The 26,806-nt window shown below is 45.4% G+C and overlaps 1 protein-coding gene across 1 annotated transcript in view; it reads right to left on the bottom strand.

Annotated features, from left to right (window-relative positions):
• POLE2 (DNA polymerase epsilon 2, accessory subunit) overlaps positions 1-26,806 on the bottom strand; it is a 53,758-nt gene that overhangs the window by 24,406 nt on the left and 2,546 nt on the right. The window contains exons 3-10 of the mRNA XM_085871443.1: positions 24,429-24,504; positions 24,127-24,204; positions 19,469-19,562; positions 19,260-19,334; positions 12,886-12,969; positions 9,527-9,583; positions 1,794-1,842; positions 1,488-1,560 (exon numbers count right to left, since the gene is read on the bottom strand). Coding sequence (XP_085727569.1) covers positions 1,488-1,560; positions 1,794-1,842; positions 9,527-9,583; positions 12,886-12,969; positions 19,260-19,334; positions 19,469-19,562; positions 24,127-24,204; positions 24,429-24,504 — 586 coding nt within the window. The remainder of the gene's footprint in view (positions 1-1,487; positions 1,561-1,793; positions 1,843-9,526; positions 9,584-12,885; positions 12,970-19,259; positions 19,335-19,468; positions 19,563-24,126; positions 24,205-24,428; positions 24,505-26,806) is intronic.

Genomic DNA, 26,806 nt, shown 5'->3' with positions numbered 1-26,806 from the left:
GTTCTAACGGGATAAGTTTGTTCTGTGTCTGCTTTTGTAAATTGCTTGCCTTGTGTCGCATCCCACAAATTCCTTGCTATCTCCTGCTGTACAAAATAATAAACCCCATTTACTGTACCACATACCATTCCTAGCTAATTGTAAATAAATGCTTGTATAGAAATGCTCCCAGCTTGTTTTCATCGTTTCCTTCATTGGTCCAGCATGGTTCATATCCGAGCTTTGCCAGGACGTTATTCCCCAACGATCTGTTTTCCTCGCCGGTACGTCCTTGGCAGTTACGCTCGGCTGCATCTTATCCGGTAAGGTGGTCCGGTTTGAACAAGGCGTACCGAGGGCGTGTCCCCTGGTAACTAGATCACGTGACCATTTTAGGTAACCGGTTTCCATTAGACGGAGGACAATGTCACATGGTTGAGTTATTGGCGTTCACGGTCAATTAGCGATCCGCCGAGTCATGGAGTTGTCCTGTGCCACAGCCTGCGATTCCGGAGAGTCTGGTAGGAACCTGAGGTAGCTTCCCCCACCCTCCCCCCCTCGTGGTCTTCTCACCCCGACCCCGGGTCTGCAACAATATAACAACAAGACCCAATCACGTCTCTCACCCATAATTTGAGTGAGATAGGGCCGAAAATTATATGTAGCATGATATTTCGAAAAGTTGTGGACAAGTTATGACAACACCAGGTGGATGAGTTAGTCAGGTGACAAAAACAAGCCAATAAGATCTTGGTTCAAGTCCGGATCCAGATCCGGCCTAACATTGGGATACAAAACGGAAACTGTTCGGCCTGGCGGAGGTATGCGCTCTACCGAGTTTCCTAGTTTCTCCTGCGACTTGATGTATATAACTGTCGAAGCTTGAACTGATGGGCTGAACTCGAGTGCACGAGCTTTTGAAAAAAGATTTCAGCGTCTGTTAGGCAGTGCATATGTGCAGTGTGATGTCAACGCTTGTGTATCTATGATAAACAAACTGTTTGTTAAGCATGACTGTAATGTTTGGTGAGGTGAGATGTTTGTTCCAAAAGTTTAGTTTCGTAAAAAGAAGGCAAGTGACAAAGTTGAAGTTGAATTTTTAGCTGTGTGGAAACATCATGAGAGCACGGGAAATTTCTGGTTACTTCCAGATAGCAAACTTTCTTGGGTGAATGAGCAAATACTAGCGGCTTCTGGATATCTAAGTATTTGGTAATTACGAGCAGTATGTAGAGGGATGGGGCTTTCGTGAATGTTCTTGGTCCGATGATACACGAGTAAAGATTTAGACAGAAAGGAGAAGAAAAGCCAGTCACCAGTTGTTTTGTTGTGTACAATGCTGTGGCAGAGCACTGCGTGTACCTCATGTACTTTGCCTGTTAAACAAAGGTACATTAGGAGTACAACCACCTGCCAGTTGGACATTCGATCGATAAACAAAAACTTTTAGGGTTTTGCGACAGGCACCTTTCCTGCGATGAACTCGATAACTGGAACGGCAATCGTACCTGGTGATCCTCGAATATTCAATTGGAGGAAGTCCCATGGCAATTACGTGAAAAACTCCATCGTCGTATCGACCTAAATACAAGAAGCCACACAATAAGACATAAAATGTCACAGTATGATAATAAATCTCACGTTAAAAATGTGCAATCGTCAACAGGACTTTCATTTCCACCGTAAAAATATTCTTGTTTGTTTGCATTTGGTCAAAATCTGGAAACAAGAGTTTCCACCAGGACACGGAGATGGAAAACGTTGCAGAGAATTCGGAGAAACATCATGAATGATGCGCAGTGCCTTGCACCCACCTTCCGCCAGGATGCAGCAGCATTCCGTGAAAAGGCCATGCTGATGCTGGTACTTGTAGAGTGAAGGAAACAGCAAGTACTGGTGAACATAAAACTCAGACCATCTGTCGAGGTAGATGTAGCATTTGGACAAATACAACCATCCGCAATACATTTTCAACAACTACAACCACTGCACAAAAAAATTATGAACCGCGCTACCTTTACATAGAGCGTGACCACAAAACCGGTACTGACCTTACCTTTAATAACTTCACCATACGAATGATATCTTCTTACTTTTTTTTTTTTTTTGCAGGTGCGCAAAGTGGAGTTTGTGTGTCGTCGGCAGATTTAGAAGCCTGGTGTTGGCTTAACGGTTAAAGTTGTCTGGCTTAAGATCTTAGGGCCTTGAGTTTGAGCCCCTGTCGCCGTTGAATTAACACCAGGTGGGGTTGACTCAGCCTGTCATCCTTGCGAGGTCAACAAAATGAGTACCAGTGTACTGATAAATAGAGGACGCTGCATCAGTGGCACAGCCGCACCCCTAGAAAAATGATGCGACCAGCAGCTACAGGCTGCACACGAAAGCGACCAATCCAGCAGATTTAAAATTAGTCAAAATAGCCCATTTTTTTTCAACATCCGTGTCCACAACGAAAGAAAAATCGTTTACAGTCAAAATATACCTGAGAACGAAATGATTCAAGAAGACTCGAACCGAGATTGGGGTTCGATGCTTAAGGGCGACGTCTACCGAGGAAGGCCACAATCCATACAAGTCTCAAAACAGCAATAACTGACAAAATCGATTCAATCAACAACTGGGAGCCAAATGCATCAGAGTAAGAAACAAATTTTCTTGTCGAATCCAAGTGTGCCTGCAGCGTAGAGGCCAACATCTGGGGCACGAGCTTCAACCTCATTCAAATCGATGGCAATCAAGGATATTCATCTGACATTTTCCAAAGTGTTCATGTGAAGCAAATGTGCACCACAGAACATGCCATTTTAAATAAAAAATAAAGGTTTATTAAATTGTTTTTTGTCGTCACCCTGTGGACAGCATTTCCGTGCTCAACCTATGTTGTGATGAATGTATTAAGAGTTCACTCCCTCGTTAAACTCCCAAAATCAAGGGTTACAGCCCACCTTCACTCAATTCTTCCAGTTATGGAACTGCCTTCAAGAGACTTCTATCCCACTCTTCCCTCAAGTCTTAAAGTTGGCAGTGCATCACCATCTCATGTAATCTCCCATCGTTACCCACCATACTTTAAACCCTCGTTAACACCACCTGACCAAACACGATTACTTGCAGTTTTCCTCTCCTGTTCCCTCCTCATTCATTTGCTCTTGGCTCTGCTTACTGCCCCAATGGTGGTTACTCTTCCTTTCTGTCCCCCGATTCTGAAGCCGAGATGTTGTATACCTATTAAAAAAAAACTGAACTGGCACAACAGGAAGACCAGACCAGGCAGGACGCACATATTACCCCTGTCTTCTTCGTTCGTATGCAGCACAAGGCTGTGGGGTAGTAACACTGGCCGAGGGTGCAGATGTGCTGCTGATGCAATGCCCTCTGCTGGTTAAGGCCCTGTCACACCTTGACGTTTTAGCCAGCGTATGGCAAAATGCATGTAAAACTCTGGCGTACGCTGAACTATTGATGTTTTTCCCAGTTTTGGCATATTCATAACGAGTTGGACGTATGCATAATGTATTAGTAACGTACACAGAACGTTTCAATCACATCGAGATAACTTTTACCAACGAATGCTGAGCGTGTTGTCGGCGTTCACAACCTATGCCCAACGACAGTCTAACTTAGGCATAGCGCGCGGCAGCGTATCGCCGACGATCACGTGGCGTTGGCTATTCATAGGCTGCGGCTCGACGATTCAAATCATAACCGCACTAGACATCGAAGTGTGAAGCCGCTGTCACACCTTGACGTTTTAGCCAGCGTATGCCGACGTAAGAAAAATTTGCCTAACCAAGCTGGCACACGTCGAATACGTTATGGGTAAGATTTGTATGTGTTAAGAGCACGCTGGCATACATCGTAGTACGCTGGCATACATCGTAGTACGCTGGCATACGTCGTCATACGCCGAGTACGTCAAGAAATTTTCAGCATGTTGAAAATTTTGACGGACGACACACGTTCCGCATACGCTGGCCACAAGTTGTAGGCACATTACGCGATCGTTGACACACGTTGACACACGTTACTTGTATGTTACTCATAAGTCAAAACACGTCGAGGTAATGGTTAGCGTCAGTGTTCCAGACTCCCTGGTTTTTTTTTTGTTTTGTTTTTTCTTTTTCTTCGGTATGACGGTGATGTTGACACTTCGATTTCTCGTGCGGTTATGATTTAAATCGTTGAGCGGCAGCCTATTAATTATATTATATCACAACTACACTAGAAATTGAAGTGTCAACATCACCGTCATACCGAAGAAAAAAAAAAAACCCCAAAAAACCAGGGAGTCTGGAACACTGACGCTAACCATTACCTTGACGTGTTTCGACTTATGAGTAACGTACAAGTAACGTGTGTCAACGATTGCGTAACGTGCCTTCAACACGTTACTCATAGGTTAGAAATAAGTTTCGGGTTAGCTAAACATTACCTCGACGTGTTTCGACTGATGAGTAACTTACAAGTAACGTGTGTCGACGTGTGTCAACGATCGCATAACGTGCCTACAACTTATGGCCAGCGTATGCAGAACGTGTGAGTCATACGCTGGCATACCTCGAAAAATTTCAAGCATGGGAAATTTGTCTAACAGCTCGGCATACTACGACGTATGCCAGTGTACTACGACGTATGCCAGCGTGCAAAGACGTATGCCAGCGTACTATGACGTATGCCAGCGTGCTCTTAACGTAAACAAACTTACCCACAACGTATTCGACGTATGCCAGCATTTTAGCCAAATTTTTCATACGTCAGGCATACGCTGGCTAAATCGTCAAGGTGTGACAGCGCCTTTAGGGAAGGATTTTTCGAATTTAGCCATGGTGCCTGCGACAGCTCGCCTACCCTTCGTGAAGAACACCGTGGGGTCTTTCACGTCCACCAACGAATGTGAGCAGATGGGACACCCGTTTAACGTCCATCCAGGGGACGGCACACACATTGATAAACCATCCTTATTGTGAAACACCGGGATGACAGTTTATAACTGGGTTAGGATTCAATTCCAGGTTAGACAGCTTAGAAGCGAGTGTGCGTACCTCTAGGCCCGTGCTTCTCAACCAGTGGGCCGTGGAGCCCTCACAGGTGGGCCGCGAGGTCGGCAAAAAAGAAAAGAAAAGAAGTATATAAAAAAGGGTCTGATCTTACAGTGTAAGACTTACACGACACAGCTGGAATTCAGCTAAGTCTGTTTGTACTTCCGTCTTTCCGAAACCGTCTCGCGAGCGCGCGAGAGAGATAGATCGAGTCATTTTGTGCTTACGTACGTCATGTTTATGCAGTGGTGGTTTACGTGCGTTCGATCTACATGTAACTGTGATGTGAACGTACTATATCCGTGTGTATGTGTGTATTGTGCGCGTATGCGTGTACATGCCTTGTACTTAGTTCATGCGTTCACGAACTTGAAATTTTTGTAAACTTTTCAACTTTCGCGGATAATTTCTTGAACCGAAAATGGATCGATTTTTGAAACGAAAGTGTGATGGAGAAGACAAATCTGCTACGGAAAAATCTCGAAAGGTTGTGGTGAGGAAATATGACCCCGATTACATTAGATATGGATTCACGATGGCAGGCAGTGATGTTGAGCCAAAAGCACAGTGTGTTGAATGTGCTGAAATCCTGTCAAACGAGGCGCTTAAACCGTCAAAGCTTCAGAGACACTTAAACACAAGACACCCGAATAGAGCAGGTAAGCCAAAGGAATATTTTGAGAGGAAAGGGGCTGGACTTCAGGCACAGCAAAAAGTGATTACAACATTTACAACTCAGTCAAAATCAGCATTGAAAGCCAGCTACATGGTTGCTGCTCGTGTTGCTCTTAGCAATTAAAGCTTTCACAATCGCGGAGGAGCTTATTTTCCCCAGTGCTGATGATATGTGTCGAGAAATTCTTGGAGAGGCAGCTGCAACCAAACTTCAGTCCGTATCACTCTCTAATGATACTGCGATGAGAAGAATTGTTGAAATGGGCGATGACATTGAATGCCAACTGGTGGACAAAAATAAAGGCCAGTCCATATTTTTCCATTCAGTTGGATGAATCTACTGACATTAGCAATAATGCTTTATTGCTAGGTTTCGTGAGGTACTGCGGGGACGGTGATGTTCATGAGGATCTACTGTTTTGCAAAGACCTTCCCACAAAAACAGCTGCAGATGATGTAATGCTCTGCCTTGACAAATACTTCACTGACAAGAGTATTGATTGGAAGAACTGCGTAGGTGTGTGCACAGATGGTGCTGCATCAATGACAGGAGTCCATCGTGGTGTTGTAAAACAGATCCAACAGAGGGCGCCAGATGCCAAGAAGACCCACTGCTTCTTACAAAGAGAAAATCTGGCAACAAAGCAGATGTCACCAGAACTGAATGAAGTCATTAATGTAGCTGCTAAAACTGTGAACTTCATCAAGAAGAGTGCACTCAACTCAAGGTGTTTCGCTGCACTGTGTGAAAGACTTGATTCTGATCACTTGCAGCTTCTGAACCACAGTGAGGTGAGGTGGCTTTCAAGAGGATGTATGCTTAATCGCATCTTTGAACTGAGACATGAAGTCCACATGTTCCTTGAAGAGAAACACTCACCACTTGCTGATCATTACAGTGATGATAACTTTTGTGCCAAATTGGCTTACCTGTCAGATGTGTTTGACCAGTTATAAATCAGCTCAACATATCAATGCAAGGTAGGAACAGTTCAGTGTTCTTGGTTGCTGACAAAATTGAAGGCTTCAAGAAAAAGCTTGTTCTTTGGAACAGAAAAGTGAAGGATGGACGACTTGAGATGTTTCCACTTCGGAGTGAAACTTTGGAATCCACTCCTCATCCAGACATATCTGGGCTCATAATCCAATATTTGACCGAGTGATCACAAAAGTTTGCAGACTACTTTCCAGAGGACCCAAGGCAAGGAAACCTTTGGATTTTGAACCCTTTCTCAGTGGATCCTGCTTCAGAAGATGTGGCCTTGTCCGTTGTACTTGAAAATGAACTGATGGAACTTTCTGCAGACAGTAGTCTGAAGCTTCAGCATGCACAGGTAGACCTTCCTTCATTCTGGATATTGGCAAGCAGTGAATACACTTCTTTGTCAAAGCGTACCTTCAGATTTATTTTACCATTCACCACAACCTATCTCTGTGAATCGGGCTTCTCGGCTGTAACTGTGACAAAATCAAAAGCACGAAACAGTCTAAAAACAGACACTGAATGCCACTTTGCGTGAGAGCCTGTCCCCCATCAAACCACGACTTGACCATCTTATTTCCAAGAAGCAAGCTCAAGTGTCTCATTAAAGGTAAGCATAATGATTTGTTTTGGCATTAAGTTTTATTGCCATTTTTCTCATTACGATTCTGTATGATGGGCCTCGAAAATTTCCTCAGAGCCAGAGTGGGCCTCGAGTTGAAAAAGGTTGAGAAGCACTGATCGAGGCCATCCTGTTAGTCCAAATTATCCTCTCACTAAATGTTAATAATGAATCAGTAAGGTGACCTAAAGTGACGCAGCAATTCTTCCTCGAGCTTAAAATTCAAATCCTTCGGATTGCTGTTTTCGGGTGGGTTTTAACTCACACTGATGGGATGCCAGGTTAATGTACTCATGACTACATCAACACCATACCTAAACAAAGATAGGGGCAATACCCCTTGGGCGCTCACCTGGTAGAATAATGATACTGAGGAGGAAGTAGATGTAGGACGGAATCAGCAAAATGTACCAATGAACCAATGTTATAGCAAATACATATTCTGGAGGGCAACCCCCCTCCCCACCACCCTGTAAACCACCCCCCCCTGCCAGACCCAGATTTTTTAAATAGCATGGACAAACTTTGGAACATAATGGGTGATGAAGATTGTGGTCAAGTTTTCACTGGATGCAGGTCGGTGGTCTTTCTGTCTTCTACAGTCTCCTCTCCAGCCTTGCTCCCCCTGCTCTGTCTATGATCTGTCCCCCCCCCCCCTATATTTCCTCAGGGAGCTCAAGGTCCACCAAAAACCCTCTTCTGTTGAAACTGCCAAAATCAAGAATCATCGCTCACCTTCACTCTTTCATTCCTCTTTTTTTCCTGCCTCTGGAACAAACTCCCACACTCTTCAAAATCCCACTTCTCCCTCCAGGTCTTCAAAACAGCTGTTCACCACCATCTCTTATCTTCCCCCATCCAAAACCACAATCTTTTCTATCCCCGCTAATCCACCCCAAACCCACCTCCTTCAAATTCCCTGCTTTCCTACCTGAAAGTCCCTGTCGTACCATCTTCTTTACCCTGTGTACCCTGCCCCATCCCTCTCCCTTCCACAGATACTCCTATTGTCTTTGTTCCCCACTATTTTGTGCTTCCCTCTCTCACCCATCTTGTCTCCTGCCTTCTTATATGTCTCTGTGTATTAGCTCTTATACAAACCTCAACTTGGTTTGCAAAAAGAAATAATTTTTTTAAAGAAAATACATTTTTGGGGGGAGGGGCATCCCCCATATACCCACTTCGATCCTGATTTTTTTTTTTTAATGGTGTGAACAAATTTTGGTACATCACAGGTGATGAAGGTTGGAGTCAAGTTTCATCGAAATTGTGTGTGTAGTTTCTGAGAATAAAGCAAATACCTAATTTTGGGGGGCAACCCCCGGTAGACCCCCGAAGAGTCCAATTTTTTTAATGGTGTGAACAAACTTTGGTACGTCACGGGTGATGAAGGTTGTGGTGAAGATTCATCGAAAGTGTATGTGTAGTTTCAGAGAAGTCGCAAGCGTTTGTGGACGGACAGACGGACGCGTCATCCCATAAGCTCCCAGGAATTACGTTGCAGGTGAGCGAATATAACACAGTCGAAAAAGTAATGCAAGACATACGATTGATGTCATTGCCTTTGTATGTGCCAAAGAATCTATTTATATACGGAGTATACGTCTCAGTACTTTATTCAAAGTAGATGCAATGAAATAGAATTGTGTAAAGAACGAGAAGGGCACTCGGCAGAGCACATACCTCTGCCACGTAATGCCTGATTCACGAGAACATATCGGGCCCAATACATTTTTCAAGTATCCGTGCTCTGTATAATTTTTGGCCCTATCTCTCAATGGTTAAGAAACACTTAAAAAAATTATCAGATCCAGATCCGGATCTGGATCTTCACCAAAATTGAATCAGTTCGTCCTCGTCACACACCCACCAAATTTCACCCGAATCCTCCATAACTTTTTGAGATATCCTGCACACAAACAAACAAACAAACAAACAGACAGACAGACAGACAGAAAAGGGGTGAAAGCATAACCTCCTTCACCTTTGGTGGTGGAGGTAATAACTTAAAAGCTGTAGAATGTTTCCATAAACATTATGACTTGCCAGGAGCTTGATACAGGGGGTGATCAAATTCACAACAGAAACAAAAGTTATTTCAAGGAAAGTTTCGCCGTCTCACAAATTCATCAAAATTTTAAACAGGCCTCATCATCTGGATAGAAAAGCCCTTATAATTAATCAAACTGGCACATGAGATAGGTAAAGGCTCAGAAAACAAAAGGATATCACATTTTGCAGGTCGAGCTGCACCGTCCCCGTCGGATCCTCCAAGTAGAATTTCCCCTGAAAGAAGACGAGCATGGAGTCCACGTGAGGCACTGATGGCACAAAATGAAAATCCAAGCTATCAGTGAAAGACAAAGAGAAAAAAAAATGTGTTCCTTTAGTTCAATGAATTTGATGATCATAGCAAATGTTTCCTTTGCAGCCGAGCAGATGATTCTCCAGACATGATTTCGTGTGTTTTGCACGTGATTTGTACAAAAGCTCCTCCAAGAACAAGTTTCGCAAGGAGAGGACATAGGGAGTGAAGAAGATGGATACAGCCACAAACTCCCAATCGCAGAAGTGGAAGGAAAAACTGGAAACACGGGAAGAGATGGGCTCGGAGAGGGTTAACGAGGGTAGAAAAGATCATGGTTGTGGATGGGGATGATCTGAGATGGTGGTGAACAGCTGTCGAGAAGGTCTGGAGGGAAGAGTGAGATTGAAGAGAATGTGTAAATTTTTGTTTGTTTTTTCAAATATACCATGTTGAGGCTCGTGTAAGAGGTAACACACAGAACATATAACAAGGCAGGAGACGAGAGGGGCAGGAGAGCGAATCACGAAATAGTGGGGAACAGAGACATGAGGAGATCTGTGGAAGGGAGAGCGATGGGGCGGGGAGTACACGGGGTAAACAAGATGGACACCCTAGGGACTTTCAGGTCCTCACACGACAGGGACTTTCAGGAAGGAAATCAGGGAATTTGAAGGAGGTGAGTTTGGGGTGGATTTAAGGGGACAGAAAAGATCGTGGTTTTGGATGGGGGAAGATAAGAGATGGTGGTGAACAGCTGTTTTGAAGACCGGGAGGGAAGAATGGGATTGATTGAAGAGAGCGTGGGAGTTTGTTCGAGAGGCGAGAAAAAAAAGAGGAATGAAAGAGTGAAGGTGAGCAGTGATTCTTGATTTTTGGCAGTTTCATCAGAAGAGGGTTTTTTGCAGACCTTGATTGCCCTGCGGATTTATAGGGGGGACAGATCACAGACAGAGCAGGGGGTGGGAAGGTTGGGGGGGGCAAGGCCAGAGAGGAGACGGTATAATGCAGAAAGACCACCGACCTGCCTGTGGTGGGAGAGTGAGAGACCCAAAGACTCAGCTTCATCATGGGAGATACGAATGATCCTAAGAGCCTTGGTTTCTACAGTGTGAGGCAGGAGCACCACCCCAAAGGGGAGAGCAGTACTCCATCTACAAGTTCCACAGGGGGGGGGCAGGGGGGTTGAATGAATGGAGGTGAGCAGCGAGTCCTGATTTTGGGAGCTTCACTCGAAGGGGCTTATTGGCAGACGATGTGCACACTGAAGAAACCTGGGGGAAAGGGGGGGGGGAGGTAGGGATGACATAGCATGGAAAGGGTGCAAGACGAGAAAGGGGGAAGTAAAAGACTGAGACCACTGACATATCTGTGATGTGAAAGTGAGAGGCCTCAGCTTCATCGCGGGTGAGTCTAATTATTTTGAAGGACTTGGAAGCCACGGCATAAACCTGAGCAAAGTGCGAGTCGGTGTTCTGGTCGTGTAATCGATATGTGTTGCGTATGTAATAGAAAGACGGTGCCCTGATTCCATGTTGTCTGTTTCTACACCCACCAAAGCTTTGGCTCTGTTGGATGTTCTTTTCCTTAAATCTGTCCTTTGTTATCTTTAAAGCACACACCAGCCATGCAGAGCAAGTTGTGGTGGGAGATTAAGCAACGCTTAATTTTGGTGAAGATCCGAATCCGAATACGAGAGTCATTTAATCTTTAAAGTGATTCTTCACCATTGAGAGATATGGCCAAAAACGATACATGACATGATATTTCAAAAATGTATTGGGCCCGATATGTTCCACTGGATCAGGCATTGCATGGCAGAGGTATGAGCACTACCAAGGGACCTTCTAGTTCTTGTAATTTTCTTAATTTTCTTCCCCCAAGGTATTTGCTGTTATTAAATATACCTGGTTTCCGGGTCAATTCCGCTGGTTTTGGCTGCTTCGTTTGGTGGTTTAAGCAGGTTGCAGGTTAATAGTTGAAGTGCCGTTCAAACTGCTTTGACCGCATCACGTGACTCAGGCTCGCTCAGCCCAGAATAGATCAATCATGTGATCGCCTATTGGCATTGCACTTGGGTGGTTCGGCGGTCCGAAGGGTACGGTATCGGGAGTGGAAAAGCCGTGATGAAACCCGGGACCGTGGACTCGCGTGATTGCTACAGTCGCTTTGACAAGACTTGCCGGATTCGAACCAGGCGACTGGGGCGAGTCTGACGGCTGTAATAATATTAACACATTTTACAGCAAAAGTGAAGATAAATAAAACAGTGACCCTCTCTCCATTTAGGGAAAACCCTTGTATTTTTCTTTTTATTAAATACAACATCTCAGTTCATGGAAGAGTGAGGTGGCAGAGGGTAAAATGCAATGTCCAGACATTGGAATAGTGGGGCCACATTTGGACAAAGCAAGCAAGAGAATGAACGAGGAGGAAAAGAGCAAGGGGAGGTGATGAAATACAGTAATATCCTTGTGAGAAGATTGGGATAATGGGGATAGAACAGATCACTGGTTGGGATGGAGGTTAGCATGAGATGGTCGTCCACCACCCACTGGAAGCACTGGAGGGAAGACAATGGAGGGAAGAGAGCAGGCTTTGAACACGGGCACTGATGCCATCTCAGCCCATCCATAAAGCAGGGCCGAGGCTAGACAGAAGTTTCTCCAACTCCGGTGAGAAAAAACACAAAGTCCAGTAGACAGTGGGTACGACGGAAGAATATTGGGACAGAGTGAGATGGTTTTCATACAAAAGATTTGAGGCAAACATCGAATTGAGACATTCTGCTCATCTCTAGCAAAGTGTGCGGTGATGACGTTTGATGTGAGGGATGGGAGCATACACCAGAGACGGACTTGACAAGGCACCACCCTGACTTTTCAGGAATGAGACTGGTTGGAGTTCAGCCTTGAGATTAATAAGATGGTATTTTATGGCTTGCTTAATTAAAGATCTCCACTCTTTCCCTCTTCTTCTTTCATGTGTTCCGATCATCAGCCATTCAAGATGTAAAACCAGCATATCTCAATCATTCTGAGCCTGCTGATCAAGCTGTCCGAGAGCATTCCAACTCCTACCAACTGGTGGATGGGACACTCCTCCACACTCCCCCCCCCCTTTCATCCTTCCACTTGTTGAGCGAATATTTTTAACAAATATTTTTTTAAAAATAAGAACAAAGTTCAAATATTTAATTTAAATGATATTTCAAAAATCAATTCTAAGTCAATCATAGACTACCAAATGAAAGGCCAGTTCGTAAATCTTGATTAAAAAATACCTCCTTAATCTGAGTGAGCATTCCCAGAAGAATCACTTCCTTCAAATTTGTTGTCGTTCCCAACAGAAATTCCACTGTACGCAACTGGAAAGAGATCGCCATCGATCAGCTTGGTGACGAGAAAATGCATCCATTGCATATGATGACTAATTGCAGTAGCCAAGACGGTCCTTTTAAAATATGTCGATGAGTATGCACTTATACTGTTGGTAATATCGATTAGAAACACAATTGTATTTCATGTTTAAAAAAAAAATACAAAATTAACAACTATAAATGCACAACCATTGCTAACTGCGGAGATGCTAACACCATTTGCAAGTGTTTCAGTCACAGATCTGGGCTGGCGGTACTGCCGAGGAGGTACGCACACTTACCTCTAAGCTGTGTCACAAAGGTATGAATCTCAACCCAGTTGTAAACTGTCATCGTGGTGTTTCACAGGTAGGGCAAGGCAACAGGGTGAGTGCCATCCCTCAGATGGACTTTAAGACCAAGCGTTCCATCTGCTTGCATTTGTTTGTGGACGTTAAAGATCCCAGTTATTGCTGGCACCATTAACAAATTACAAATTCCTGCCCTAACCTACAGAAGGCATGACATCATTGGCGCGGTCACACCTGCAGCCAATTGTGCTACCCCGCAACCTTGTGTTGCATATGAAAAAAGAAGTCAAAAAAAGAAAACTTAAATTTAAAAACACAGAATTGGAAACAAGCTTCAGGTATAATGGACATGCACACCCATTGTAATAGTTGTATTTAATAATTTTAAATTTTGTGCAAGGATCTACAATTTTTGTGCAATTTTTTTTTCTCGCAAACGTTTCAAGAAATGACGGTTTAGCCAATCAGTAGCGTGGACATGCTCCGCACCTTTGTTAAACCTTGAGAGCAACCGTCACCAGGTGGGAAGTCTGTCCAACTCACATTACATTGAGTCTTGGATCGCACAATGAGTTGCAATCTTCACCATTTCGCGCCAATTTAGCAAATGCTTTCCCGCCGGTTCGGTGCTGGGAATGCGCGGAGGATGCTAATGACAGGAAGTGAGTTTGGTTGCAAAAAAGTGCACGTACAAGCCGTATTTGGGTGAAAAAAGTAACAAAAAATAAAACAAGTACCGGTACAAAGTACACCACCCCAAGGTCAAATAAATAAATAAATAACAATCCTCCAGCACGCGACATCGCAGGGGAGCTTTCGGCACCCGGCAATGCTGCCTCGCAGCACATGGAGTCGGAATTGGGAGGGAGCGGTGTACAATAATTGATTAATTAATTTCTTAATCAATTGGCTCATAGCATACTTAAACCACCACCGCTTCATCCGAATCTGTAAGCTTTTGAAAATAAAGTGATTAATCGAAAAATCAAATAACAATGAATTGATTAATGAAGAAATCAAAAAATACCCTTTGCAGCTACCAAAATCACTTCTTCTTCACCGTCGTGTCCGAATATCAGCTTCCTAGCTCAAAAGGTGCCTGAGATATTGCCAGGATGAGAAATAAAATAAATAACTGATTAATAAATTCCTTGCCTAAAAAATCCAACTATTACAGCACTTCTTCTCTCCATGCTCTGAATTCGCCTTCATTGCATCCATCAAGAATTGTGTTAAATCGCATCTCTGACCTAAAACTTTTAAAAGCCACAGTTTGCCATGGATGCTCGCTTTCCATCAACCATTCTTTTTTTCCAACTTCAGTGCCAACTCACCCCCCTCACCCCTCACTCTCACTCTCAAAGCAACCATCCCACTCTTCTCCCTCCAAGCCTCCCTCTCACCTCTTTCAAAAATTCCCCCCTCACCTTTCTCCCACCTTTCATCCCCCTCACTCTTCCTTCTCTAAGTTGCCCCCCTCTCATCCACCAACCTGCCTCCCTCCACTGCCCTCTCACCTCCATCTCTTCACTCCACCTCCTCAAATCCTCAACTGCCATCTTCCTTGTCTCTTGTTCCCCCTCTCTCACAGCACCACAGGGCCTTTTCTCCTCCTCATTCGGCCCCCTCCCCTCGCTTTTCTGCAACACCCCACACTCCCTCAGCACCCCTCCTTACCTCCCCCTCGTCCCTCGTCCGACCCTCCCCCGCCCCCTCCACCTCCTGCACCCAAAGCCTCCTCCCCTACCTCTTCATTAAAAGTGTGGACCTCAAATATCCGGGGCCTTCGCTCAAACCTTTCAGATCTTTCCATGCAGGTTGCCACTGACAAACCAGACATTATCTGCCTAACAGAAACTTTCCTCTCCCAAGACGTGTCTGACTCCCAAGTATCTCTCCCTGGTTACTCCCTCTTACGGTATGACAGACCTGAGCCTCGTCCTGGTGGAGGTGTTGCTCTCTTCATCAAAGACTCTATTCCTCACTCTCCCTGCACTGCTCTCACTCCCCACACCCCCAGGAATACCTCTGGCTTCGGCTTCCCCTCCACTCCCACCTCATGTTTATATGTGTACTGTACCGTCCACCGAACAGTGATGACTCCATCTACACCTCACTCTCCGAAAACATGGACCATCTTCTATCTTCTCATCCAAACTCTCTCTTCCTCTTATGTGGCGACTTCAATTGTCATCACGCCAGTTGGCTAGGTGTGGGTACCTCTCTCACCTGCCATGGGACATCAGCAAAAGCTTTCTGTGACTCATTGGGACTGACTCAATCGGTCAACTTCCCGACCCGGATCTCAACCAATGGTACTCCATCTCTTCTGGATCTGATTTTGACAAATTTCCCTGACAATATCTGCTGCTCTTCCTTCGCTCCAATTGGTTCTTCTGACCACGTCCTTATTAAAGTGGACATCTCTCTGGCTATTATCAGAGAACCACCTCACCGCCGTCGAGTCTGGCATTTCACTCAAGCCGACTGGCAGGGTCTCCAAGCAGCCATCAAACTTACAGACTGGTCTCCTATCACTACTTTCTCAAACATCAACTCATCCTGGGAATTCTTTCAAAGAAACTTGCTCTCCCTCATGCACAGATTTATCCCCTCTCGTGTTCAGTTGTCTTACCCTTCCTCCCGCCCTTGGTTTACTGAAGCTTGTGGCGAGGCAGTTGTCCTGAAACAACTTGCCTTTGCCTCATGGAAAGCAAAACCCAACTGAGGGCAATCTCAGTTCTTTCCACAAAGCTCGGAACAAGTGTGTATCTACCCTCAGGAGAGCCAGAAAACAACATCTTTCTCATCTCAAGTCTGAACTCTCAAACCTCTCTCCCTCCTCAAAATCCTGGTGGCGTTTAATCAAATCTGTTTCTGGTGTATGTTCCCCCTCCATCCCCTCCCTTACCTCAAATGGCCGCACTGCTGATTCCACACGTGATAAAGCTGAATGTCTAAACTCGGTGTTTGCAGCTAAATCTTGTGTCCCAAACCCATCACTATCTCTACCCACTTTACCCAGTCGCACCCAACTGTCCCTGGACTCTGTATCCTTTTCTCCTGACAAGGTGGAGAGCTTGCTTTCAAACCTCGAGTCAGATTCTGCAACCGGTCCAGACGGCATCAGCCCACGTGTCCTCAAAGCCTGCTCTTCTACTCTTGCTCACCCTCTCTCTGTTCTATTCACCCTCTCATTTTCCCAAGGTCATCTGCCATCTGCTTGGAAATCTGCTAACATCACTGCCCTGCATAAAAAAGGTGCAAAAACAGATCCCTGTAACTATAGACCAATCAGCCTTCTCCCAATCATCAGCAAGGTTATGGAATCCATCATCGCTTCAGACATGAAATCCTTCCTCTTCTCCAATGGCTTGATTTCCAATCATCAATTTGGTTTCAGACCAGGTCACTCTACCCTAGATATGCTGCTACTGCTCTCCCATCAATGGATGGAGGTCCTCAATGCCAGACAGGAAATCCGAGCCGTATCCCTGGACATATCACGTGCTTTTGACACAGTCTGGCACCCTGCCCTACTCACCAAACTCTCTTCCCATGGTATTCAAGGCCATCTCCACTCATGGCTCGCAGACTTCCTCTCCTGTCGCAGTCAACGTGTGGCCCTAAATGGAGTTCTTTCATCCCCTCTTCCTGTGCAGGCTGGAGTTCCTCAAGGTAGCGTTCTGGGCCCTGTTCTTTTTCTGGTTTTCATCAATGATCTCTCGGACTCTCTGGAAAATCCTCTATTTCTCTTTGCCGATGACTCAACCCTCTGCCGTACCATCTGTCATCCCTCAGACCGGCAAGCAGCAGCTTCTTCGCTCACTGCAGATCTGGATAAAATCACAAACTGGTCCAACACGTGGAACATGTCTTTCAATCCAGACAAATCTCACACTCTCACTATGTCTCTTCGAAAGGACCGTTTACAAAACCCCCCATCCACTTTCTCAACAATCCTCTGGAAGAAGTCTTTTCTTTCTCAAGCTTCTGGGTCTCACTATCTGCCATGACCTTTCCTGGGAAAGTCACATTTCCAACCTTGCCTCAAAAGCCAGTCGCCGACTGGGAATCCTCCGTCGTGCAAAGTCCTTCCTCGGCCCTCTTGAGCTCCTGACCACTTACAAAGCTTTTGTCCGTAGCCTGATGGAGTACTGCTCTCCCCTCTGGGCTGGTGCTCCTGCCTCCCACCTTTCTCGACTTCACGCTGTCGAAACCAGGGCTTTTAAGATCATTGGCATCTCCCGCAATGAAGCTGAGTCTTTGGGCCTCTCACTCAATCACCGCAGGTTGGTCGGTGGTCTTTCTGTCTTCTACCGACTCCTCTCCAGCCTTGCCCCCCCCTGCTCTCTCTGCGATTTGTCCCAACCACATTTCCACAGGGCGCTCAAGGTCCGCCAACAACCCCTTCTGGTAAAACTACCAAAATCACGAATCACTGCTCATCTTCACTCTTTCATTCCTCTTTTTCCCGCCTTTGGAATAAACTTCCTCACTCTATTCTTTCCCATTCTTCCTTCAGGCTTTCAAAACAGCTGTTCACCACCACCTCTTATCTTCCCCCATCCAAATCCTCGATCTTTTCTACCCCGATAATCCACCCAAGCCCACTTCCTTCAATTCTCCTGCTTTCCTTCCTGAAAGTCCCTTTAATGTCCATCTTCCCTCGCCATGTTCCCCGTCCCATCCCCATCCCTCTCCCTTCCACAGTTCACCTGTGTCTGTTCCCCAATGTTTTGTCCCTTCCACTCCCGCCCCTCTTGTCTCATGCCTCCTTGCTGTGAGTTGTGTGTTAGCTCTCATACGAGCCTCGACCAAGGTATAAAAAAAAAAAATAAAAAAAAAAAAAAAAAAAAAAATCGATTAATTGATTAATCAAAAAAAATAAAAAATACCGTTTTTGCCAAAGCACACTTTCACTTTTGTCCCCAAATTTCAGCTTCCGAGCTCAAAGGATGGCCGAGATATTCGCCCGGACAAACAAACAAGAAAGAAAACAAACGGAGTAAAAACTGAGTACTCCCTTCCTTCGGCGCCCGGCATCGCCTCGATATGGAAGTGGGAAGGAGCGGTGCGCAATACATGAAAACAGAATATTTATTTCACTGCAATATCACGGTGTATAATTTTTTAAGGATCAGCGTATGATTGTGCATTTGCACTTCGGTGTACAAAATATGCAGTTTGTGTCGAGATGGACGGGACAGCATCATCACAAATGGCGAGAAAGATATTTCCTTCGAAGCAATTCAAGGCAAAAACGTACTAAAGAGCTGTCAGATCCTTTTTCCAAATCGTGTTCTCGTTACAAGAATTGTAATTTGGAGTTTCTAAACCGTTGAGCCTTTTCGCATCGAGCGGAGCTGCTGTCGTACCGCATTTTGCAGCGGACAAGTCGAATTGGCTACTTCAACTACGGCAGTCAGCAAAACTGTCAGTAAGAACACTCGAGGTGTTAATTCCTCCCTGACACTCACAAAGCATCGTCAGATATTGTACTTCCAGGGTCATGAATCTTAATGAGCAGTGAGCGGATTAAGGTTTAATTGCTCACCCAATCGGCAATTGGTCTGGGCAATGAATTCTGTAATGTGTCGAGGCCCGGACTTCGGGGGGGGGGCGGGGGGGGAGTATCAACTTATACGCCAAAAAGTACGGCATAATAATTGGAATATTCATCGTATTAATTAAATTAATTAACATTGATCACTTTTTCGATAACTTTTGAATTCTCCGTAATGCTCACGAGTGCATTTGGATGAGCTCGATGATTAATTAACATTCAATGCCACAAAGTTACACTCATTGGGAATGTTGGTGCACCCTGTATTTCGGGACTGTTTCGGTAATTTTCACAAAAAAAATGCGGCACGTGGCGGTAAAACACAGGAACTTTCAAAACAATTCAAAATAAGTGGCCGGTACGCATCGCTCCCAGTTTTGTGTGCAGCACGTATACCCTCAATGGGTAACCTGTGGTCACACCTGGAAAAGGGTCTTTGCCTCACGATTACCAGTGCTGATAGGGGCCGGAGAGAAGAGCTCATGCCTTTGCATGCACTGCAAGAGACAGAGAAGATAAACACCGGTTAATGCAATCGACTACCTGTTCACTTGCAGCTAATGCTGTTTTGTGTTTCGAATGTTTAAAAATGTGTTCAAGGCAATGAGTGCCAAACGGAGAAAGTGCACACCTGCTGAATAATGCAGAACCTTTCACGGAAGATCTCTGCCTTGTTCTGCGGAGATCCCAGCAGATTGGGTTGTGGATGGTGCGTCATCGCTATGCTGTGCAGGACAAATGGGGGTTAAAAAAGGTGGGAGAAATAATAAAAAGGTTTACAATAGGTAACATTTCATGTATCTTTTAACATCAATATTTTGGCAACCCAAGAAAAATAAGTATGGAACATGTTCCACTGGGAATATTATGCTATCTGTGGATATCCTGCACCGCAACATCCATACTCAGTGGTGTTGTGGTTGGAGCATCTGCTCTGAACTGGGAAGTTGGCAGTTTGATTTCAACAATGGCCGAGTCATAGCGGACGACAAATGGAATGTGCTGCTTCTTCGTTTGATGCTCGATATTTTAAAGATATACCAAAGACCAGAAAGCAATGGTTGGTGGGGAGAAGGGAGGAGAGGGATCTCCCTCAAAATCAATTATCTCTCCGACACTCTGGAAAATCCTCTTTATCTCTTTGCTGACGACTCCACCCTCTGTCGTACCATCTGTCATCCCTCAGACCAGCAAGCAGCAGCTTCTTCAATCACCGCAGATCTGGATAAAATCATAAACTGGTCCAACACATGAAATATGTTTTTCAATCCGGACAAATCTCACACTCTTGCTATGTCTTTCCGAAAGGACCATTTGGAACCCCCCCCCCCAATCTACTTTCTCAATAATCCTCTGGAAGAAGTCCCTTCTTTCAAGCTTCTGGGTCTCACTATCTGCCATGATCTTTCCTGGGAAAGCCACATTTCCAACCTGGACTCCAAAGCCAGTCGCCGATTGGGAATCCTCCATCGTGCAAAGTCCTTCCTTGGCCCACCTGAGCTCCTGACCACATACAAAGCTTTCGTCTGCAGCCTGATGGAGTACTGCCCTCCCCTCTGGGCTGGTGCTCCTGCCTCTCGCTTTTCTCGGCTTCACACTGTGGAAACCAAGGCAGTTCGGATCATTGGTACCTCCCACGATGAGGCTGAGTCTTTGGGCCTCTCACTCTCTCACCACAGGCAGGTCAGTGGTCTTTCTGTCTTCTTCAGTCTCCTCTCTGGTCTCGCCCCCCCTTGCTTTATCTGCGATATGTCTCCCCCATATTTACGCAGGGCGCTCAAGGTCTGTCAGCACCCCCCCTCCCCCTTCTGGTAAAACTACCAAAATCATGAATCACTGCTCACCTTCACTCTTTCATTCCTCTTTTTTTTCCCACCTTTGGAATAAACTCCCTCACTGTTCTATCCCATTCTTCCCTCCAGGCCTTCAAAACAGCTGTTCACCACCACCTCTTATCTTCCCCCATCAAAATCCTCAATCTTTTCTACCCCCGTTAATCCACCCCAAACCCATCTCCTTCAAATTCCCTGCTTTCCTTCCTGAAAGTCCCTGTAATGTCCATCTTGTATACCACATGTTCCCGAACACCATCCCTCTCCCTTCCACAGATCTCCCAATGTCTCTGTTCCCCACTATTTTGTCCTTCCCACGCCCCTCTTGTCTCATGCCCCCCCCCTTGCTGTGCGTTGTGTGTGAGCTCTCATACGAGCCTCGACAAGGTATAGCAAAAAAAAAATAAAAAAATGCCCCCGCCAACTTGAGAAAAAGGGCGCCACCACAATATGGTGCTGCAAGCACCCCTGGCATTCTGGCAAGCAACTTCCCCAAAGTCAATGGCTGTGTTTATCTTGTCAAGTTTGGCGTTTCTTGTGTTTCTGTCTGCAAGTCTGTACGAGACGGCTCTTCCATGAGCATGAGAGACTGCAGGAAAAAAAAAAAACTAAACAAAAAAAAAATCCTGAAATTTCATTCAATGAAACTATTTCATCTAAACCAGTTTTCTCCACAATAAATTACAGACATTCAGCGATGAACTCATCCCTTGACGGGAAAATTCCACTAGAATTGGAGTTTTTCACTAAGAAGTATAATAACCCCTCCAACCAGGAGCGGTGCTATATGATACACATTTAGATAGAGAGAATTGGGGTCCTCCTCTCATCCTATCATCTATCATTGCTTTTTCTTTTACCCTCTCCCCTCACCACGCCCCCCCTCCACCCCCCAACTGCAACCACCAGTTTTGAACTCATTCTGTCCAGCGGTTTAGGAGTGCATAGAAGTCAAACAAACCTCAAATTACAGTACGATTATTGCAGCATATATGGCGCTGCATAGCATGATGTCACTGAGAGAAACTAAGCCTGCTGTTGGCTTAAGATCTTAGGGTCTTTAGTTTGAGCCCCTGTCATGCCATTGAAATAAAACCAGGTGGACTGACTCAGCCTGTCATCCTTCCGAGGTCAGAAAAATGAGTATCAGCTTACTGGTAACAGGGGCACCACATCAGTGCTTCCAGAAGCCGATGCAACCAGCAGCCACAGGCTGCATACGAAACAATACAACAACTGAGAGAAACCAAAGTATATTATTACGGTGATCACGTGGGCCAAACGGCCGAGACGCTCCGAGCTGGATTAAGGGCCGATTCACTCCTCCACGAATCTTGAATTGGGAGTGCCCACGGCTGGTCGAGCAGCCCGCTGGGCACCTCACCTCATCGGGGTCGGAATCAAATTGAAACCCTCACAGTGGTTTTGCCGGTGAGGTGGTGAATTTAATAACGGGTGCAAAGTGCCCATAACCTGAATATCCTCGAAAAGGATTTAAAGCCAATGCAGCTATTTTCACATAGCGATCGATAACAGTCTGAATAACTCAAATGAGACCCAGTTTGTTTGATGGTTTATAATTATAAACATAGAGGGGAAGGAACAAGGAAGGCCCTCGTTGCAATATGAGGAACGTGTTCCACCGGGAATATTATGCTATTGGTGAATAGTTTATGCAATACCTGTCGGACCCCGCCATTTGCAGGAGATACGTTCATGAAAAATGCCACGAATGGCGGAGTCCACGTATGTCGGGGTATTGTTGTTGTTTTTTTTACACTTACTAATGTATTTTTTTTAACATGGTCTAGGCTCGTGGAAGAGCAATTACACAGAACAAATCAGGATATAACAAAGGGAACAGCAGAAGAAAGGGGAAACACCAACAGCAGGGTGGAGGGAGAAGTTAGACAGAGATGGACAAACAAGGGATGCAGGTAACGATGAGGTGTAACGGAGAACACAAAGGGTGGACAATATGGATACATCATCAAAATTGTGTTTGACCAGTTTGTGATTTTGTCAAGGTCTGAGGAGAGGGGAGAGGCTGCTGCCTGTCTGTCTGTCAGAAGGATGAGGGATGTCACAGCAGAAAAGAGATGAAGAGGATTTTCTCGAGCATCAGTGACATCATTGATGAAGATTAGTAATAAGATGGGGCCCAGAACACTGCCTTGGGTACTCCAGCCTTGACAGGGAGAGGAGATGAAAGGGTTCCGTCGAGAGCCACATGTTGTCTCTGAGAATGGAGGAAGTCGGTAATCCAAGAGTGGAGTTGGTCTTGGATTCCATAAGCAGACAGTTTGGAGAGCAAGGTAGGATGCCAGACTGTATCAAAAGTTTGTGATATGTCCAGAGAGACGGCCCTGATATCATGTCTGACATTGAAGGCCTCCACCATTGTTGGGAGAGTATAAGCAGCATGTCCAAGTAAACGTAGAATGTCCAAGCTAATTGGTCTGTCATTAAGGGGATCTCCTTTCGCACCTTTTTATGAAATGCTGTGATGTTGGCCAATTTCCAATTTTCCAGGTGGATACAGGAGACCAGTCCTGAAGTGTATAATAATAATAATAATAATAATAATAATAATAATAATAATAATAAAATAAAAAAATATTATAGAAAAGAAAAAATGGGAATATCCAAAGCGCCAATGTAGAAGCAAGTCAGCGTCACACTTTATGACCCGCGAAGACATGCAAGAACAATTAATACCCCGTGAATACGCGGGGTCCATGAATAGTGAATCCACGAATAGTGGGATCTGACAGTATAATGAAATATGCACCCCAGGCATTCGTAAGGACGGAAGGCTCTTATTTAACCAACATAAGGCTTCATTGCACACCACAGGAGAAAGATCAGTGAGAAAAAGAAAAGACACGGAAAACATCGTCGCAATCCGTTCGGGCTCGACACGTCCACAGCAGAGTGTGTCTGGAGTAACCAGAGGTAAGCACGGACCATGGTCACGCAGGTCAACTGGAGAGCTGGCACGATGCTTTGTGCGTCCACTTCAAACATGAGCCTCCAGCTGACCCCCAGACCAAACAACCCTTTGCAACCTCGGTTTGGGTCCCACCCCATGATATCGCCGAGCCCTGCCCACTCGTATTATTGGCTGTTGAGCCATCACTCAAGCTGAAACTCCACCCCTAAACTTCTCGGGTCCCCCCTCCCCCCCGAAGGTTTGAGGCTTGGCGAAAGCTTGCCTGAATTTGTGCCCCTGTTGGCCCACAAGGCCACCAACTGTTTTGGAAGCCAATGACATCATCCCCCAAGAACAATCTTCAGAGTATTATTTATATTAATTATTTTTTTAAATAAAAATTGAGGCATCATATTAATCTCCGATAACAGGAACATGTGCATCCACATAAAAGTTGATGAAACGATTAAAAACATTCGGTCGTCGTGTCCTCAAAAATGGTTTCAATCTGCCAGAGGCACTTACGGCAAAAACTTCTTTCTCTCTTGGTTGTACACAAATCTTGGAATGTCAAAAGCTCCGATGATGTTGAAAACATTCTCTCTGCGCGCGTGCAAACAACAAACGCGAAGAAATACACGGCAAATCCGGCGCACCAACGGAGTCGTTAAAACATACAGTTTTTGCACAAGGGGCAAGTAACAAGTTGTGAACAATAAAAAAAATTTTAAAATCTCAAAATAAAAGTGACGATGCATATACTATTTGACTGGAAGGAGCATTTGTACAATCTTGCATTGTGGAATGGTTAATCAAACCGGACATACGTTTCATCCGTGACTCCAGACGTGCATTCCTTGAAAGCGGCTTCCACCGTTGAAAGCTCGATCACGTTCGAAGATACTGCAGGGTCCATAATTTTGTGGCGAGGTGAGAAAAGTAAAGAATGGTGAAAGGCATGTGGAGGGGATAAAAACCAAGTCATTTGTTCATTCGCTTGTCGGCGCACCACGCTCTACAAAAAAAGTGTCCATTCTGCTGAAGAACTTTTGTTGGCGAGGGTTACAATACTGGATTGGGTCGCCACTCCAGCGCAGGATACTTGGCTGAAATTGCAGGAATTTGGAATTTATCCAGGGTGCCGGCGATAACTCACCTACTCTTCGTGAAAGGCACATTCTTCATTGTTCACTAATGCCAGCAGACGGGACGCCTGGCTTAACATTGCTATCCGAGGCACACGCACTGATGCCTGACTCGGCTTGTGAAACGCGAGGATGACAGTTTATTGCTGGGCCAAGATTCGAACTGAGGATAGACAGGTCAAAGATGAGTGCACATACCCACAAAGTATCCTGGGAGGTGAACGAGTCACTCAACATCATATATTACCAATTTGAGTTGTTTTTAGGTTGTTGTTGTTGTTTTTTTTTTTTTAATATACAATGTCAAGGCTCATATAATAACAAGGAGAGCATGAGAGAAAAGGGACGGGAGAGGGAAGCACAAAACAGTGGGGGATAGACACATGAAGAGATCTGTGGAAGGGAGCGGGATACACGGGGTATACAAGATGGACACAACAGGGACTTTCAGAAAGGAGATTCGAGAATTTGAAGGAGGTGGGTTTGGGATGGATTAGCGGGGGGAGAAAAGATCATGGTTTTGGATGGGGGAAGGTAAGAGGTGGTGGTGAACAGGTGTTTTGAAGACCTGGTGGGAAGAGTGGGGTTGAACAGAGTGAGGGAGTTTGTTCCAAAGGCGGGGGAAAAAATAGAGGAATGAAAGCATGAAAGTGAGCAGTGATTCTTGATTTTGTGAGTTGAACCAGAAGGGAGTTACTGGCAGATCTTGAGCGCCCTGCGGAAAAATTGGCGGGACAGAAAGCAGACAGAGCATGGGGGGGGGAGGGGGGGGCGAGGCTGGAGAGGAGACAGTGGAAGCCAGAAAGACCACCGACATGCCTGTGGTGAGAGAGTGAGAGACCCAATGATTCAGCCTCACCGCGGGAGATGCCAATGATCCGAAACGCCTTGGTTTTCACAGCGTGAAGCTGAGCAAGATGTGAAGCAGAGGACCCAGTCCAGAGAGGGGAAGAGCAGCACTCCATCAGGCTGTGGATGAAAACTTTGCATGTGGTCAGGAGCTCAGGTGTGCCAAGGAAGGACTTTGCACGATGGAGGATTCCCAATCGGCGAATGCCTTTGGAGGCCAACTTGGAGATGTGGCTTTCCCAGGAAAGATCATGGCAGATAGTGAGACCCAGAAGCTTGAATGAAAGGACTTTTTTTCAAGAGGATTGTTGAGAAAGTAGATGGGGGGGGGGAGGTTCCAGAGGGTCCTTTCAGAGAGACATAGTGAGAGTGTGAGATTTGTCAGGATGGAAAGACCTGTTCCAAGTGTTCAACCAGCTTGTGATTTTATCCAGATCTGCAGAGAGTGAAGAGGCTGCTGCTTGCCGGTCTGAGGGATGACAGATGATACGGCAGAGGGTGGAGTCATCAGCAAAGAGATACAGAGGATTTCCCAGAGAGTCAGAGAGATCATTGATGAAAACTAGAAAAAGAACAGGTCCCAGAACGCTGCCTTGAGGAACTCCAGCCTGGACAGGAAGAGAGGGATTAGAGAACTACATAAAGGGCCACACGTTGGCCGCGACAGGAGAGGAAGTCTGAGCCAAGAGTGGAGATGGCCTTGGATACCATAGTAAGAGAGTTTGGTGAGCAGGGCAGGGTGCCAGACCGTGTCAAAAGCACGCGATATCTCTCGGGATACGGCTCTGATTTCATGTCCGGCATTGAGGACCTCCATCGATTGTTGGGAGAGCAGAAGCAGCATCTCCAGGTTCGAGTGACCTCGTCTGAAACCAAATTGATTGGACATCAAGCCATTGGAGAAGAGGAAGGATTTAATGTCTGAAACGATGATGGATTCCATAACCTTGCTGATGATTGGGAGAAGGTTGATTGGTCTGTAGTTGCAGGGATCAGTTGTTGCACCTTTCTTATGCAGAGCAGTAATGTTTGCTGATTTCCAAGCAGATGGCAGATGACCTTGGGCAAATGAGAGGGTGAATAGAACAGAGACAGAGACAGAGACAGAGACAGAGACAGAGACAGAGACAGAGACAGAGACAGAGACAGAGACAGAGACAGAGAGAGAGAGAGAGAGAGAGAGAGAGAGAGAGAGAGAGAGAAGGTTATTT

The sequence above is a fragment of the Eptatretus burgeri genome, chromosome 2 (assembly GCF_056783735.1).
Source record: "Eptatretus burgeri isolate ZD-2024b chromosome 2, Ebu_testis_v1, whole genome shotgun sequence".
Lineage (NCBI taxonomy): Eukaryota > Metazoa > Chordata > Myxini > Myxiniformes > Myxinidae > Eptatretus > Eptatretus burgeri.
Note: the sequence above shows the minus strand (reverse complement) of the source record. Positions and strands in the feature narration are given on the sequence as shown.